Raw genomic sequence first — 14,848 nt, 5'->3', positions numbered from 1 at the left:
AGTCTGAGGAAGCCAGACTGTAGATGTTGAGGAGCAAACTCCTCCACATTTTGTCAACAAGCCTTCATTCTATTTTGTAAATAGAAATTGAGTTTTTTCTTTTTTATGTTATTTTCCTTTTGGAGAAAGTAACCTCTAAGTGTACCAAGGGAGTTGTTAAATAATTCACCGTTAATGTTTTCAGTGACAACACTAACAAAAGGAGATGTGGGGTCTGAAATCGGTGGCATTCCCACGAGTTTGGTTCTGTGTCTGGAGGAGTGACTGCAGCATAATGACAGATGTAACCTTTACTCAGGGAAGACTCCACCCACTCGGCACTTTGGAGCACCCACGCTCCTTAGAATGCTCTGAGCCAGTCTTCTCCCCAGTGTCCCAAACCCCACACCTTTGCTTCCAGCCCGTTTGGGATGCTGTCAAGAGAAAATGCTAGATTTTAGGTTTACTTGGAAGTAGATGATCCAGGTATGATCCTCATTTCTAGGTGTTTTACTGCTCTCTTTCCCATCTGGTTGCTCCGACTCTGGCTCTCCAGTTACTCTGAAGTGTTGATTTGGCTACATTAACCTTCTATTTTCATCACATGCAAAATTATGGCAGAGAAAATAAGGAAACAAGACTGTTGCCTTACTATACTGGAACGAGGAATTGCATAGCCCATCAAAATGTTTTTAAAACAGCTCTTTGATCAAAAGAAAATTAATGTGTCTTGCCATCCTCAGATGGAACTGACAGTTGTTACACCTTGAAATCATTTTCTTGCCAGACTGTAGTATTTTCTGTTGTCTTGTTGAAGACCCTTTTTTTTTTTCTCCTTTATTTTCGTGTTTACCTTTTGAAATGTCTTGGGGGAAACAACAGTAAACTGTAAGTAATCATATTAATTTCAAATTGAGTATTTTTCTCTTCTGGATTTAGACACTTGGTTTTCGCTGTAGCTCTGTCATAACAGGTAGGTTAAAATCTGTGACTTGGTTTTGACAGGATTTCTTTTGTGCACTTTTATGACATGAGGCAGCAAAGAAGATGAGATTATTTTGCAGGTTATTGCTTTTGAAACAATACTCCTGAGTTCTTCCTCAGTGCAGATTCATGAAAGCTGATACAGAGGCTCCTGGGTCAGAGTTGATCTAAGGTAGAGATTTGTTTTTCCCTTGAGGATAATGACTCGTCTTTCATTCCAAGCTGTGTGCAATATGTCCCCTAGGGTTACCATTGAAATAAAATGAATTCTTGCCAATAGAACATCTTTATGGGGAAAGAATATGAACTAATCATTTAAAATTTATAACCAGTTCCTCTAGCATGACCAAAGGAAGTTTGGTTATGCTTTTAAATGTGTTTTTATTCCACTCCCTCTAATTAGAGTGAGGAGTGCCATTCCTCACAACTTCACGGTTAGAATGAATTTAGAGTTTTTGAGCAATAGATGTGCTGTTTGGTCTGAGGTCAGATGTTCAGGGTTAAGGCAGAATTTGTAAGGATTAGAGGTTAGATAGAGAGTAAGGGGAAATGAGGCTAGTCAGAAAAAAATTGCACAAGATAACTTGAGGGTTTTCAGGGTAATGATTTTGATAATCGCAGTAACAGCATTTGGACATTTTGGGAATGTGAAAAGGAAGAATTAGAAAGTAGGTTTTTGGTAACTGAATAATAAGTACATCTCTCTCTTTTAAAAGATCAAGTTCTTAAAAAGAGCTACTCCCTAAAGACAAATGCTGGGGCTCTTTGTTTTAAGGCACCGGGGCCACCTGCTTGTTCAAATGGAAGGTTGCTCTGGACGAGTTAGGATTAGTCAATTGAGAGAGATGCATGAAGGTCTTGAAACAAGTTAGAGGTTTACTTCTGCTGCCTACACACCTTCTGGAGGAAGGAGGTGTGGCAGCTTCACTATGTTTGAGTCTCAAGGCTCACTCATCCTCAGATTCTACTTCTTGTGCCCACCATTCTTGGGGCACCCTCCCAATCCAAGGTCAGGCTTGGGGCTATATGAAGTCTCAGTTGCAGACTGGAGAAAGAGTTAGGAAAGACAGAGCAAAAAGGGTCTCTCAGAGTCAGTTCCCTTTCTGCATCCTTCACTTGATACATCCACAGAGAACTTGGTCACATGACGATCCCTAGTTCCAAGGAAGGCTGGGGAGTAGACTCCTGTTCCAGGTGGCACAAAGTAAGATAGTGAACTTTTCACTTGGGGAAAATAACCTTTCCAGCTTATTGAAAGACTTGTTAAATACTTTTTTTTTTTTTTTTTTTTTTTGCCCTGTTTGTAGTATGCAGAAATACAGAAGTTCACAGGTTAGGGATTGAACCTGTGCCACAGCACTGACACGCCTGATCCTTAACTGCTAGGCCACCAGGGAATTCCCATTCATATTGTATGAAAGTAAAAATTGGGGTAACTTCCAAAGGTAGAAAGGAAAATAAATGTTGGGGAAGGTAATGATACTCGGTCTTTCAGCTGTGAGACTGTCAGTGACACTGTAGTTTATTCAAAATAAACCCAGTAGTGTTATGACAATGATGGTATCTTAATAATAGAAATGATCCCAAATATTAAATGATTAGCCATTCATTTGAACATTGACACCCATGAGTGTGTGGAACTTTTTGAAAGTTTAGAGTTTATGCACTTCACCCAACAAATTATCTTACGTGTTTGATTTTTCCTTTGTTGCAGTTTTCATTTTGAATATCCATGGAACATAGCCTTGGCTTTTAATATTTTCCTTACCAGTTTCTTTACTCACACAGAATTCATTTCCTATGGATATCTGAAGAGGCTGGATCGTTTTGCAGAATCAGTTTAATATGACTTCTTGGCCTTCAGAAGGAGCACCTCTTCGGAAGCCTTTTGGCTGCTATGGGAAGCTGGGATCTCATGTCTCCCCTACTTTGGCACAACAGATACAACCATGATTGCTGAGATTTGGGGCTTTATAAACTTTATGGAGAAGCTTTAGCTTGCCAGCAATAAGCCATAATAACAATGTCGGACTGTATAAACTTAGGGTTGTTTGACTACATATCAATTTAATGTACTAAAAATATCCTTCCAGTTAAAGAAAAGATAATAAAATAAATCAATACTCTTGCTTGGTATGTATGGTTTTGTGAGTGGACATGAGTTTTAGGAGTCTAAACTTGCTTTGGGAATGGGAAGTTGTGAACTCTAATTTGAGTTCTGTTACTGTCTCAGTCTTCTAAATTCAGCCCATTCACAACTTGTAGCATATAACCACGAGGTGTTCCTTTAAAAGGTTACTTTTCCGTGAGCATTGTAGACATAAATGATCTAGTAAGAATTGAACTAAAAGTGCTTATAAAACAACTTGTAGCAGTCAAAGTATTAATCATTAAAAGTTAGGTATTAGAGCAGGATTTAAAGAAGTGAAATCAAACCAGTACAATAAATCACATTCTTGAAATTATGCTTTTGAATTGGAGATTGAAGTATCTGCTTTATAGCCCATGATAAAACACTCTGCTACACATGTTATCTCTGTCTTATTTGAGCTGGCCTAGAAAAACTGGAGAGAAGGAAAAAATTGAGCCACTTGCTTATTAAGCAGATGTCCGAAGACAACAGACTTTCTTGAGAGAACCAAGATTTTCTTGAGAGAACCAAGATTAAGGGGGGAGAAGTCCATTCTATGGAACAAACTTGTAATCTTTTATTCTTAATCTTGTAGAGAATGTCTGAATGTATCCAGATCTCATTTGCTGTTTGTAGAATTGGCATTTACACGGTAAGCAATGGATATTTTTGCAATACCAAATGTCATGAAAATATAAGTGGAGAACTGAGTACTGGAGAGTGCGTGGAGCTGTGGGAATTGTCCTGCACTGCTGCTGAGGAGTGTACATTTTTACAACTATTTTGGAAATAATAGAGTTAGAATGCCAGCATATTCTGTGACCCAAGTAAATCTACTCCTAGGTGTGTACTTCAGAGAAATTGTGTAATTCTAAGAAGACCTGTGCAGGGAAAGTTCCTAACAGAGGTATTCATAAAAGCAGAATATTAGAAATACTGAAAGTGTCCATTGGTAATAGATGGGATTGATACATTATGGAATTTAATGCATTTCGTAGGATACCATATAGCAGCAAACACATGCAAATTAAAAATATATGAATTACAACTATATAACATACCGTGGCTATATTACAATCATAATGTTGAATAAAAATAAGCTGCAGGAAAATACATGCAGTATGATCTTATTTCTACAGAGGTCAAAAACTGTTAAACCAGCACGATGTTGTTTTGAGGTTACATATATTGGTAGATAAACTACAAAAAAAAAAAAAAAAAAGGAAAAATTCATATGTGGTTACCTTTAGGGCAGCCATCCTCAATAGATGATGGTTCTTCCGTCCGGGGGCTGTATTAGCAACGTCTGAAGACATTTTCAGTTAATGCTACTGAGGATGGTGGTGCAAATGCTACTGGCATCTGCTGGGCCAAGGCCAGGGGTGCTGCTAAACATCCTGCAGTACACTGGGTGAGCATTTATAGAACTATCTGGCCCAGAATGTCAGCAGTGCCGAGGTTGAGAAATTCTGCTCGGCTCCAAGAGACTGAAGGGATGGAAAAAGCTTTAAAGGTTTTAGTAATATTCTGCTTCTTAAGTCAGTTGGTGGGCACAGGGTGTTGGCTTTATAGTTATTCCTTAAACAGCATATTTGCTTTATACAGTTTTTTGTATATTTCATGACACAAAAATGTAGAAAATGTTAATGTGTTGGGATTTTTTTTTTTTTAACGTTGAGTCTGTCAGTTTGACTCAAGTGCCCTGAGCCCATTTCTTAATTGAGAAATAATGGTATTGTGTCTATATAGATGACCATTAAAGGGCTTTTCTAATCTTAAAATTTGGTGACAAAGTATCTTGATATTTTCCCTTTGAAGGCCTAGGGAGGGGATTCCGAGAATGAACAGGATTCTGAGAGTGAACAGGAAATACGAGTCCTGCTTACTTTGGAAGACCATATTATTTTCTGTCAAGGATTTAAAAAGACTTAGGTGACTTATTTTTTTCCATTGACCTTGCGCAGAGGAATACGAATATGTGTGCATCAGAAGTCTGAAGAAATTGTTTACAATGCATGAAGCAAGAGTTCTGGGTAAATGATAGGACCACCAATTGTAATTTCCTGAGGGCCAGGGGCTCCTTGTATCTGCCACAGTGCTGTGCACAGCAGCTGACACGTGGTAAATGGGCCGCAGCTGTCCAGTTACAGAAGTGTGAGCAGAGTGTGCAGTTTCATCTTAGTTTAAACTTAAAAAGAAACAGATTTTCTTGATTGCTTCTCTCACTTCTTGTTCTAGTCGCTTCTCAGTGAGTATCTTTTTATGTATTTTACGTTTTCCCTTAAGAGGTTAGATTTTGTATATGATATTTGCAATCTCAAAATAAACCTAGGTGATACCTATCCCCGCTTAGATGAATAGGCTACTTGGGCGCTAGGCATGTGTTCTGTTCTTTTATGTGAAGTGACTTTGTCGGTGTGTTTTTTTGGGGTTCTCTGGGAAGCGGACACCACATGGGAAGAGATCGATTAGAGAAATGTCATTCAGGATGAAGGGGGAGGGAACAGGAGAAGGTACAGGGAGTCTTCAGGGCAGACTGCAGCTCCTATAAACAAGTGGGAAGGAGGATGACTAGGGAGGAAGAGCTTTAGACGGCAGCGAGCTTCTGAGAAAGTCTTGCCTGGGCTGACGGGACCTCCTGGAGCAAAGCCACCTTTTTGAGGAGTCCTCTTATCGGCAGGAAAGGCCTGACCCCAGGACCTCCGCATTTCCCGGCAGCACTGGCTGGCAGCAGACCAGCAGAAGCACAGCCTCAGCAGGAATGACAGCGACGTGGTAGACCTGCCCTGCCTGCCGTTGTGGCAGCTGGAGGCTGTCAACTGTACTTCGGTAGATGGGGATCTGAGCATGAGCCCCACAGGGAGTCAACACAATAGTGTATTTACAACTAGAACCTGAGAATAGTGGAACTGTTGATGCCAGGAATTGTACTTAGTCATTCTTGATTACCTAGCGCTTCGCCTGGGCCTGCGATCATGCATGTGCTCAGTCTCTGCTTATGTAATGAAGCAGCTCTCGCTGTGGGCTAATTCTGAGGCAGGTGAAAATTATCCCTACAAGGGGAGTGCTGTGGAATGAGTTGCCCTCCCACCCAGATTGCCTCTTAAAGCCCTGCCCACCAATGTGATGGTATTTGGAGACAGGGTTTTTTGGGAGATAGTCTTGAGAGTGGGGTCCTTGTAATGGGCTTAGCCTTTAGAAGAAACGTCGGAGTTTGCTCTGTCTCGCTGTGCTGCAAATCGGGAAGGCAACCTTCTGTAAGCCAGGAAAAGAGCTCTCACCAGAATCCTACCGTGCTGGCACCCTAATCTCAGACATTTTCCTTCTAGAACTGTGAGGACTTTCGGTTGTTGGAGCCACCATTCAATGATAATTTGTTATGGCGGCGCAAGCAGACTAAAACAGGGAGGGGGAAAAATCTTGTTAATTGCAAATAAAGAACATAAATGAACATGAAAAACTTAGCACCTGTTGAAAAGAAATGCTAAGTTTTAGGTGAAACAAAGTAAACAAGGAAACTAAAGATTGTGGGTGAGTCTGTGCAGTGACTAATAACGGTGTTAGTTAGTTGACCTGACTTTATTTCTGTGTGCTGCAAATGTTGCCAAGTCGCAGCTATGATTAAGCACTTAAAAACTGAGAGGAAAGACATAGTTCTTAGGTCTTTGGTTTCCATAATCTGAAATGAGCTAACATGAAAGTGGAGCATGTACAGGACAGACATGCTGAAAACTTGCAAGGTGTAAAAGTATGTTGTATGAAGATGAATGCATACTGCACCTTAAGCATGAAGAAGTTTCATAAAACCATCACTCAGACAACAAAGAAGAGGGTTTGGCGGGAATAGAGCTTTCTCTGGATGTTGAAAGGACATGATGCCCATTTTAGAGGGCCTTGACTTGGGGAGCTGAAGAAAACAAGTCCTACGTCAGTGTTCGAGGCAGGGAACTTAAAAGGCACAGAGAGAAACTTGTGCACTATCAACAATGGAGTTACAATGGCTCCCAGACCCTAGAATGAATTGAAACAGCAAAGCAGTAAGAGGTCTTTAGACCAAGCATCTGCTCGAGCAGATAACTCTTGCCTGTGCAATGGTGGATAGCACAGGACAGTGTGTGTTCTCGCTGATGTGGTACCGCGATGTCTTACAAAGAGGTAATTTAGTTTTTGAAACAAAAGAGGCCCTGTTATGTGAATCCAGACTGTTTGGGGTATTACATAACATTCATTGGGTCCTGGTCAGGAGGAAGAAGGGGAAGTCAGTCCAGGCCAAGAGTTTACGTTGCAGTTGTAGGTCTGTGACGTTACAGAATTCGAACAATGGCAATGGGCCATACTTGAGAATGTGATCTTGAAATGAACCTTCTGCAGTCAAATGTGGATTAACTCTGGGCTAGAGGGCGTGCTAGGGCATAGCCTAGGACTTCCCTTTGGAACGTCAGGGTAATATGCCCTCAGAGGGACCTGCAGCCTTCTCTGCATTGAGAAGTGGAACTGTTATTAGCGCCAGAAGTGCAATGGTGGATAGCCAGCTGGTGGTGGCTAGCAGCAGGGCAAGGGTTGGCCTGATGACTTGAGCATCTAACCACTTTGCTTGTTGGAGTATGAACCCCTTTAGTCAGAACTGAAAGCTCAGAGGCTGAAGCGAAAGAAGCTGGGTCAGTTAATCTTGTTCCCTCCGGGATCGTCCTGTTGGAAGCACACGGACCCCACTGGCTGATGGTTGCCTCTCTGTACCCAAGGCCTGCATGAACTAAAATTCAATCTAGTGATGAATGAGATTTGAATGAAATATTAGCAATAAAAGATCATGAATGGTTAGCTATTTTCGTTAGTGATAAGAGCTTTAGAACACTTTTAAATTCTTCCCTTGACTTTGCGGAAAGTATCAAATGCTGTTGTACCAGCAGAGAAAACATTCATCCTCTAGAACAGTACAGTAAACATGGCATCTAGATTCATCCTGAGGTAAAGATTCACTCAGCAGTAGGTACTGATTATCCTTTTATCCAACTCTTAACATTTGCTTGTACCTGCCACAATGCTCATATTCAACTTCTGTGAGGGTTTTTGTTGTTGTTTTTAAGGAGGGGGCAGGGAGTGCTTCCTTTGCTATTACAATAAAAGGCAAAATAATTGCATATTACTAATAATGCTATTTAGTAATATTTTATATCATTCAAATTGATTGTTTTAATCTAGCTTTTTACATCTGAACAAATCCTACCCTAACCTTTGAGTTTTTAGAGTATGAAGTGCTGTCTTCTTTCTGGAGGAGAATCTGGTCCTTACCTTTTGGGGCATCTTGGGTCTGCCTCTATGCTTTGGTACATGGCTTCCTCCCAGCAATGGCATCACTTCAGCTTGCACTTTATATGTTATGTCTGTTTCTGTCATCACCTCTGTCGCTGACAGGTATAATTCTCCTGACTGTCCCTTTATAAGGGCTGTGGTGATTAAATTGGGCACACTTGTATAATCCAGGCTGACCTTCCTATCTCAAGACCCCCTTAATCACGTTGCCCTTAATCATGTCAGTGAAGCCTCCTTTTGCCCTGTAAGGTAACGTCGTCACAGGTTTTGGGCATTAGGACATGGAAATCCTGTGGTGGAGGGGAAGAGAAATGTTCTTAGGCCTACCACAGGCACCAAAGAAGAAAGTATAGAGGATGCAGTAATATCTGTCATCATTTCTGGAGGGAAGGAAATCAAATCAAAGTAGGCAAGTCCTGATGCCGGGTTTAGAATGTTGTCTTTTAAAACACCAAGGTTAAATATGTGTCAGACTGGCAGTCCTGCATATGGCTTCTGCAAATACTGGCCCTGGAAACAAACTAAGGAACAAATTTAAGGAGTTCCCTTGTGGCCCTGTGGGCTAAGGATCTGGTGTTTTCACTGCTGTGCCTTGGGTTTGATCCCAGGCCTGGGAACTTCCTCATACCATGGGTGCAGCCAACAAGACAAAACCGATTAACAGGTTTAATATATGACCATGTGGGGAGGAGTAGAGTTGACTGTACCTGTTTACTGTGCTCCTTGAAGACTCCAGCTTAAATATTTATGTAGATTGTATGGGATGCTGAGATGTCTGCAGTCATGATACAGAAACAAAAAAGCTCCAAGACAAAGGGAGGCACACTGCAACTGAAGAAATTCAGCATCGTTGTAGAATTTAATGGACCAGAAATGAATTAAGTTATTGGTGTGGCTATTTTAATAAAGAACAAAATAACAGCGGCTTAAATAGAGTAAGCTTTCATTTCATTTCATATCAGATTGGAAGCTGGTAGTCAGTTTGGAGTCTGGCTCTTTGCTTCAAGAGTCTTTGAGGAACTGAAGCTCCTCCTGGCATGTTCTTCCATTGTGTGGATTATTGTGCTCACGTGCAGGTTGAAGACAGCTCACCACTCTTGTATATGTTAGTTTGGGGGAAAGAGGAAATGGAGGCCAAACAGTTCCATTGACGGGCGTGCCCTGGAAATTGCACGTGACACTTCCTCTCATCTCCCAAGTCCCAGAAGTTGAGTCATGTGACTGCGTCACTGCAGAGGAGGCTGGGAAATGGCTTTGGTAAGGAGCCAAGGCTCTGGGGGTTCTATTCCTAATGGAGAGAGAACGAACACTGGAGTACAATTTGCTGTCTCATGAGGAAATAAGCAAAAGCAGATTGACCTGTCCTTCAGCTTCAGACAGGGCAAATTGAGGAAGGTGTGGTGAAAAGCCAATGTTGCCGAAGCCTTTGTTAGCGCTCATGTTGAATGAGTACAGAGTGGACCAGCAAGAGTGATTTTGTGTTTGTGACAAGTCCAGCTTCTGGTTGGATGGATAACAGGCTTTTGGGGCCAAGATGAAATCTAGGTTTGTTTTGTTTTTTTGTCTAGGTGTTTTTTTGTTTTGTTTTGTTTTTTTTGTTTGTTTTGTTTTGGCTGTGCTTGTGGCACGCAGAAGTTTCTGGGACAGAGATGGTACCCAAGCCACAGCAGTGATAATGGCTGGATTTTTAATCTCCTGAGCCACCAGGGAACTCTCCAAACCTAGTATTTTATTGACAAAATATCACCATGTATATTTTTTGCCCAGACACATGTGCACATGTAGCTTACATTTTTGACAATTTTATTTTGGAGGATGTAAGTGGAAGGTTATGTTTTATAATCTAGGGAGTAAAAGTTTATGATTACTTTTTGTAATAAAATAATTTCAGGTAGAGCAAGAATACCTGGCTAATATCTTGGTAATGTTCCTGGCAGGGATATTTAAACTTGGAGATTTAATGAACCTGTTGAGAGCCACAAATACCCATCCTACCTTCTATTTATATAGTAAGAGATTTACACCATGAAATGTGTGAGATTGGCAGAATTGCTTTTTTTTTTTTTTTTTTTTTTAAACCTTTTGAAATTAGAACCCTAAAGCAACCAAGATACAATCTGTTTGGTTGAGGTGTTTTGTTCTGGGGAATGTAGAATGTATCTGTTCCCTTTCACCATCAAGACTTGTTTGCTGCAGACCTTTGTGACTCCAGCACGGCTCTGCTAGTGTGGCCCAGACTGATCTTAACTCTCTTTCAGCTTCATGCTGAGTCTGGCCCAGACTGATCTTAACTCTCTTTCCGCTTCTAAACCTGCTCACCTGTGCTTGTTTTCTCGGTGACTGGAGCAACAGCCCATCCAGTGGCCATGCCAGGACTGGTGGTGACCATGTCATTCTGTTTCTCTATTTACCCCCAATATCTAATGGCTCATTACCATCCTCATCATTATCATTACAGACATTCAGTGAGCACCTACTAAGTGTGCTAAGGCCTTTACAGGTGAATTCACTGAACTCTGTACGATCTTGTGAAGAAAGCAGTGCTATTATTCTCACTTTTAATAGAGAGGTAGCTGGGGCATAGAGTGGTTAAGTGTCTTTTCCATATGGTGGAGACAAGATTTAGAGCTAGAATTTGAGTAGATTTGTGCTGCATTCTAAACCCTTAGCCAGCACACTTGACTACCTTCCAGGCAGTAGGTGTTCAATGTGAATTTGCTGAATTTAGAAGAGTTTATCAGCCTTTTTCTTTTTTGTCTTTTATTCAGCGACATTTTTAGGGCCTGGTCAGTCATCTTGCAGAACTTTTTTGCGTTTAGATCTGTGTAACGGTTTCATCATTAGATTCATGTTAAACATTTTTGGCAGGAATATTATGGAGGTAACATCGTGTCCTTAGTGCACCTTATCAGGGGTGTGTGATGCCAGTTTATCTCATCATTGGTGATGGATCTGTATATTTTAAAGTGCATAATTAACCTAAATCTGAGGCTGGTATTTTCTGGATTTACCCCAAATTCACAGACTCTGTATATCCTGTTCCAAGGTTGTAGTATCCTTTATGTACTTAAGACATTGTATCTTTTCATTGTATCTGTGTAGCATATTGTGAGGTCAGGCAAGGGACTATCTAAATTCACTATGGCTTGCTGAAGTTTCACAATGTTTTAGACTTGGAATATTTTGATCCAGATGGAAACTTAGCATTTTCCTTCATTTGGGTTACAGTGTTAATAAACAATACATTCTATACCAGGTGCTTCTTTAGGTGCGGCTATTGTGCAGTTGAAGGTAGAGTCTGACATGTTGCAGGTACTCAAAAATTTGTGGAATGAGTGAACGAATGACTAGAGCTGCAATCAGTGTGTTGGAATTGGTCATAGATGCCTCTGGGATACACAAAGACATTCCAAGAGATGTGTCAGCATTGAGATATTTGTTAAGGAAATTAGTGCCCACCTACATAAATTCTCTTATCACCTCCCTTTTTATGGCTACAGCTCTCACTTGTGAGTCTTTTTATGATGCATTGCCCTTAGGTATAGAAACCTCCAGGGCATGAAACAAAAGAAAAAATTCAAAATAGGGTGTTGGTGTTGAGAAAGTGAAGAACTCTAATATGACCAGTTCAGTCATAATCTGTTCTTTGCTCTAAACCAAATTGAAGGCAGGTATACTCAAATTGTCAGCTAGTCACTAAAAATAACTTTAAGTCACAGTATGATTTTTGGCATGCACTTAGGAAGTTGCAAGAATCAGGTGATATCAATGTCACAAATCTTCTATTCCAATCTGCTTGTGAATAAGAACAGGTTTCCCAGGGCTTATATCTATATATAAAAACATTAAAAACAGAATTGATATTGAACCATATTTCTCATTTTAGCAATAAGGAATCATCCTCTATATCTGTAAATATCCTCTGTATAGTGTCTAGCCATCTCATTAAAAAATGTATTTGCAAATTTTTTTTATCTTCTATTTATTTTTTTAGGGCCACATCTGCAGCAAAAGGAAGTTCCCAGGCTAGGGGTCCATTTGGAGCTACAGCTGCTGGCCTGTGCCACAGCAATACCAGATCCAAATTACTTCTGTGATCTACGCCACAGCTCACAGCAACGCTGGATCCTTAACCCACTGAGTGAGGGTGTGTCTTCCTGGATCCTACTTAGGTGTGCTAACCCCTGAACCGTAAAGGGAATTCCCTGAAACTTGTGCTTGTTATATTACTATGACTTTATCAACACTTGTTACATATTTGTTTCTCATCAGTTGTGGATAATAATAATAAACTCAATCTGTAAGAAAAAGTTTTATTTATTTTTATTGTGCTTTGCTTTATTGCACTTTGCAGTTACCGAGCTGTTCACAAATTGAACATTTACGGTAATCCGGCATGGTCAGATGTCAGTACTTTTTAGCAACAGCATGTTAAATTAATTAACTTACTGCCTTTTAGGGCTGCATGTCTGGCATATGAAAGTTCCCAGGTTAGGGGTCAAGTCAGAGCTGCAGCTGCTGGCCTACACCACATCCACAGCAACATAGGATCTGAGCCATGTCTGTGACCTACACCACAGCTCATGGCAACACTGGAACCTTAACCCACTGAGTGGGGCCAAGGATCGAACCCATGTCCTCATAGATACTAGTTGGATTTGTTGTTGCTGAGCCACCACGGGAACTCCCAAGAAAAACGTTTTTAAACATTTAAGACCTGTGGTTGATATATAAGGTATCAGTTACATACATATTTCATTTGCAGGGAAGCATGATTGTGATCAGTGAAAGATTTTTAAGCATAAAAATACCTTAAGTTTGTGGTTACAGAAAAAACATTATTATAGAAGAAAAGGATAAAAACAAAATGTTAAGAGTTAAGAACTTGTTTAACAAAATGAATAATGTTTTTCAGATCTCTGATACTTAGCTTTTTATCTGTCTAAGAGATTGACAGTCTTATTTGTAAATGTGGATAATTACAACAAGTTGAAGTTTAAACATGACTTGATAGTGGCCAGGTAATGCTGAGTGGATGGTGATGCCTTTACCTGATACAGGGACCAGATAGATGGAATATTTGGGGAGCCAAGAAGATGACCTTGGCTTTAGGTATGTGAGTTGGATGTGCAATACAATAGGTGTTAACTTCTTAAACTATTAATCTAAACACAGCACCCTATCCTTGGGTGCAGTTCATGTGTTGGAAGTATATTCTTAGAGCCTAAAGGCAAGTGTTAGAATTGGAGATTTGCAAGGCGACAGCCACGGTCTCTGATTCGCTGCACTAGCCCTGTTGCTCAGAGCACTGCCTGATCCGAAGTAAGCTTTCAGTGACAAATATTTGTCAGATGGATGGAGGGATGTAATTTTGGAAGTCCTCCAACTAGAGAGGATTGCTGTTTTACCCTTTGGCCCATTGGTTCATTACATGCCTTGGTCCACTTTCCTGTTTCCTTTCTCTGTGGGGCCCATAGGTTTCTGGACAATGGGCTAGGAAGCATACATTCATCTTAGTAGTTTATACTGTATGATTAAAATGCTCCCATTTCCCTTCAGTCTTGATCGTTTAAAAATGCCCCTCCCCTTTCTTCTGTCACTGCTGTAGGGGTGGAAAAATTTTTAAACAACATTGGCTCCATTATATTTTAAGGCTCTCTAATCTTGTTTGGATAACAGTGATAATGATAGGTTAACTGGGACATTTCAACTACCATTCTTTAGCTTTATCTGGTACAGATTCAAAGTGCAAATTATTATCATTGGGTTATCACAAAACCATTAATGTTAAAATTTGTTATTTTTTAAAATGCATAATTCACTTTAGCCTGTGGTTAATATTAAAGAAACAAACCACAACAGTGCTATGCCATTAGCCCTGGAATCTCTGCCTTAATATTTTTCCCAACAATTGTAGGCAGCAATGTGGAAAATTTGCTATATTGTTATCCTGTTTTCCCACCCCATCACATGAATTCAACCTAGATGAAAAGATAAGCCAGAAGTTTTACTGCCCAGTGGCTCCTTTTATGTCCATTATGTTCCCAAATGTTACTTTGTATTGCCAATGCCTGGTGAGAAGAATGCAAGTGCCTGTTCACTAAATTTCATCATCTAATCTCCTGTCTAAACTTTTAATTTGAAAAAATCACAAATGGAATTTTATGTGTGTTGGGTGGTTGCAAGGGAAGTAAGCGTAGAACTTAAATAAAAATTTTAACAGGTTTAGAACTTGACAAATGTTCACTTGTAAATGAGAGCACATGAAGAGTACTAGAAGGGGCCCTCAGCCTTGCTTGAATGAGAAGACTTAGATGGCAGATCCTGACGGGAAATGACCCTTAACATAAAAGTTTTCAACTCAGAGTATATATTTTATCAGTTGTTTTCAGGGAGTACCTTGTGTTGCAAACATGCATTATAATATATGAAGCACAATAG

At 40.2% G+C, this 14,848-nt stretch overlaps 1 protein-coding gene across 3 annotated transcripts in view; it reads left to right on the top strand.

Annotated features, from left to right (window-relative positions):
• Window positions 1-14,848, top strand: part of ARL15 (ADP ribosylation factor like GTPase 15) — a 442,112-nt gene that overhangs the window by 37,806 nt on the left and 389,458 nt on the right. Inside the window, exon 2 of one of the 3 annotated variants that reach the window (XM_085002263.1) lies at window positions 3,690-3,746. The exons of 1 other annotated variant lie outside the window; for it this stretch is intronic. In XM_085002263.1, coding sequence (XP_084858389.1) covers window positions 3,690-3,746 — 57 coding nt within the window. Of the gene's footprint in view, window positions 1-2,751; window positions 3,747-14,848 lie in introns of all 3 variants that reach the window. One more of the 3 variants, XM_085002262.1, reaches the window with a different exon arrangement.

The sequence above is a fragment of the Sus scrofa genome, chromosome 16 (assembly GCF_054392235.1).
Source record: "Sus scrofa isolate SSC_HxYL_T2T_F1_AM1 chromosome 16, Sscrofa_HxYL_maternal_Yorkshire_Landrace_v2.0, whole genome shotgun sequence".
NCBI lineage: Eukaryota > Metazoa > Chordata > Mammalia > Artiodactyla > Suidae > Sus > Sus scrofa.
Note: the sequence above shows the minus strand (reverse complement) of the source record. Positions and strands in the feature narration are given on the sequence as shown.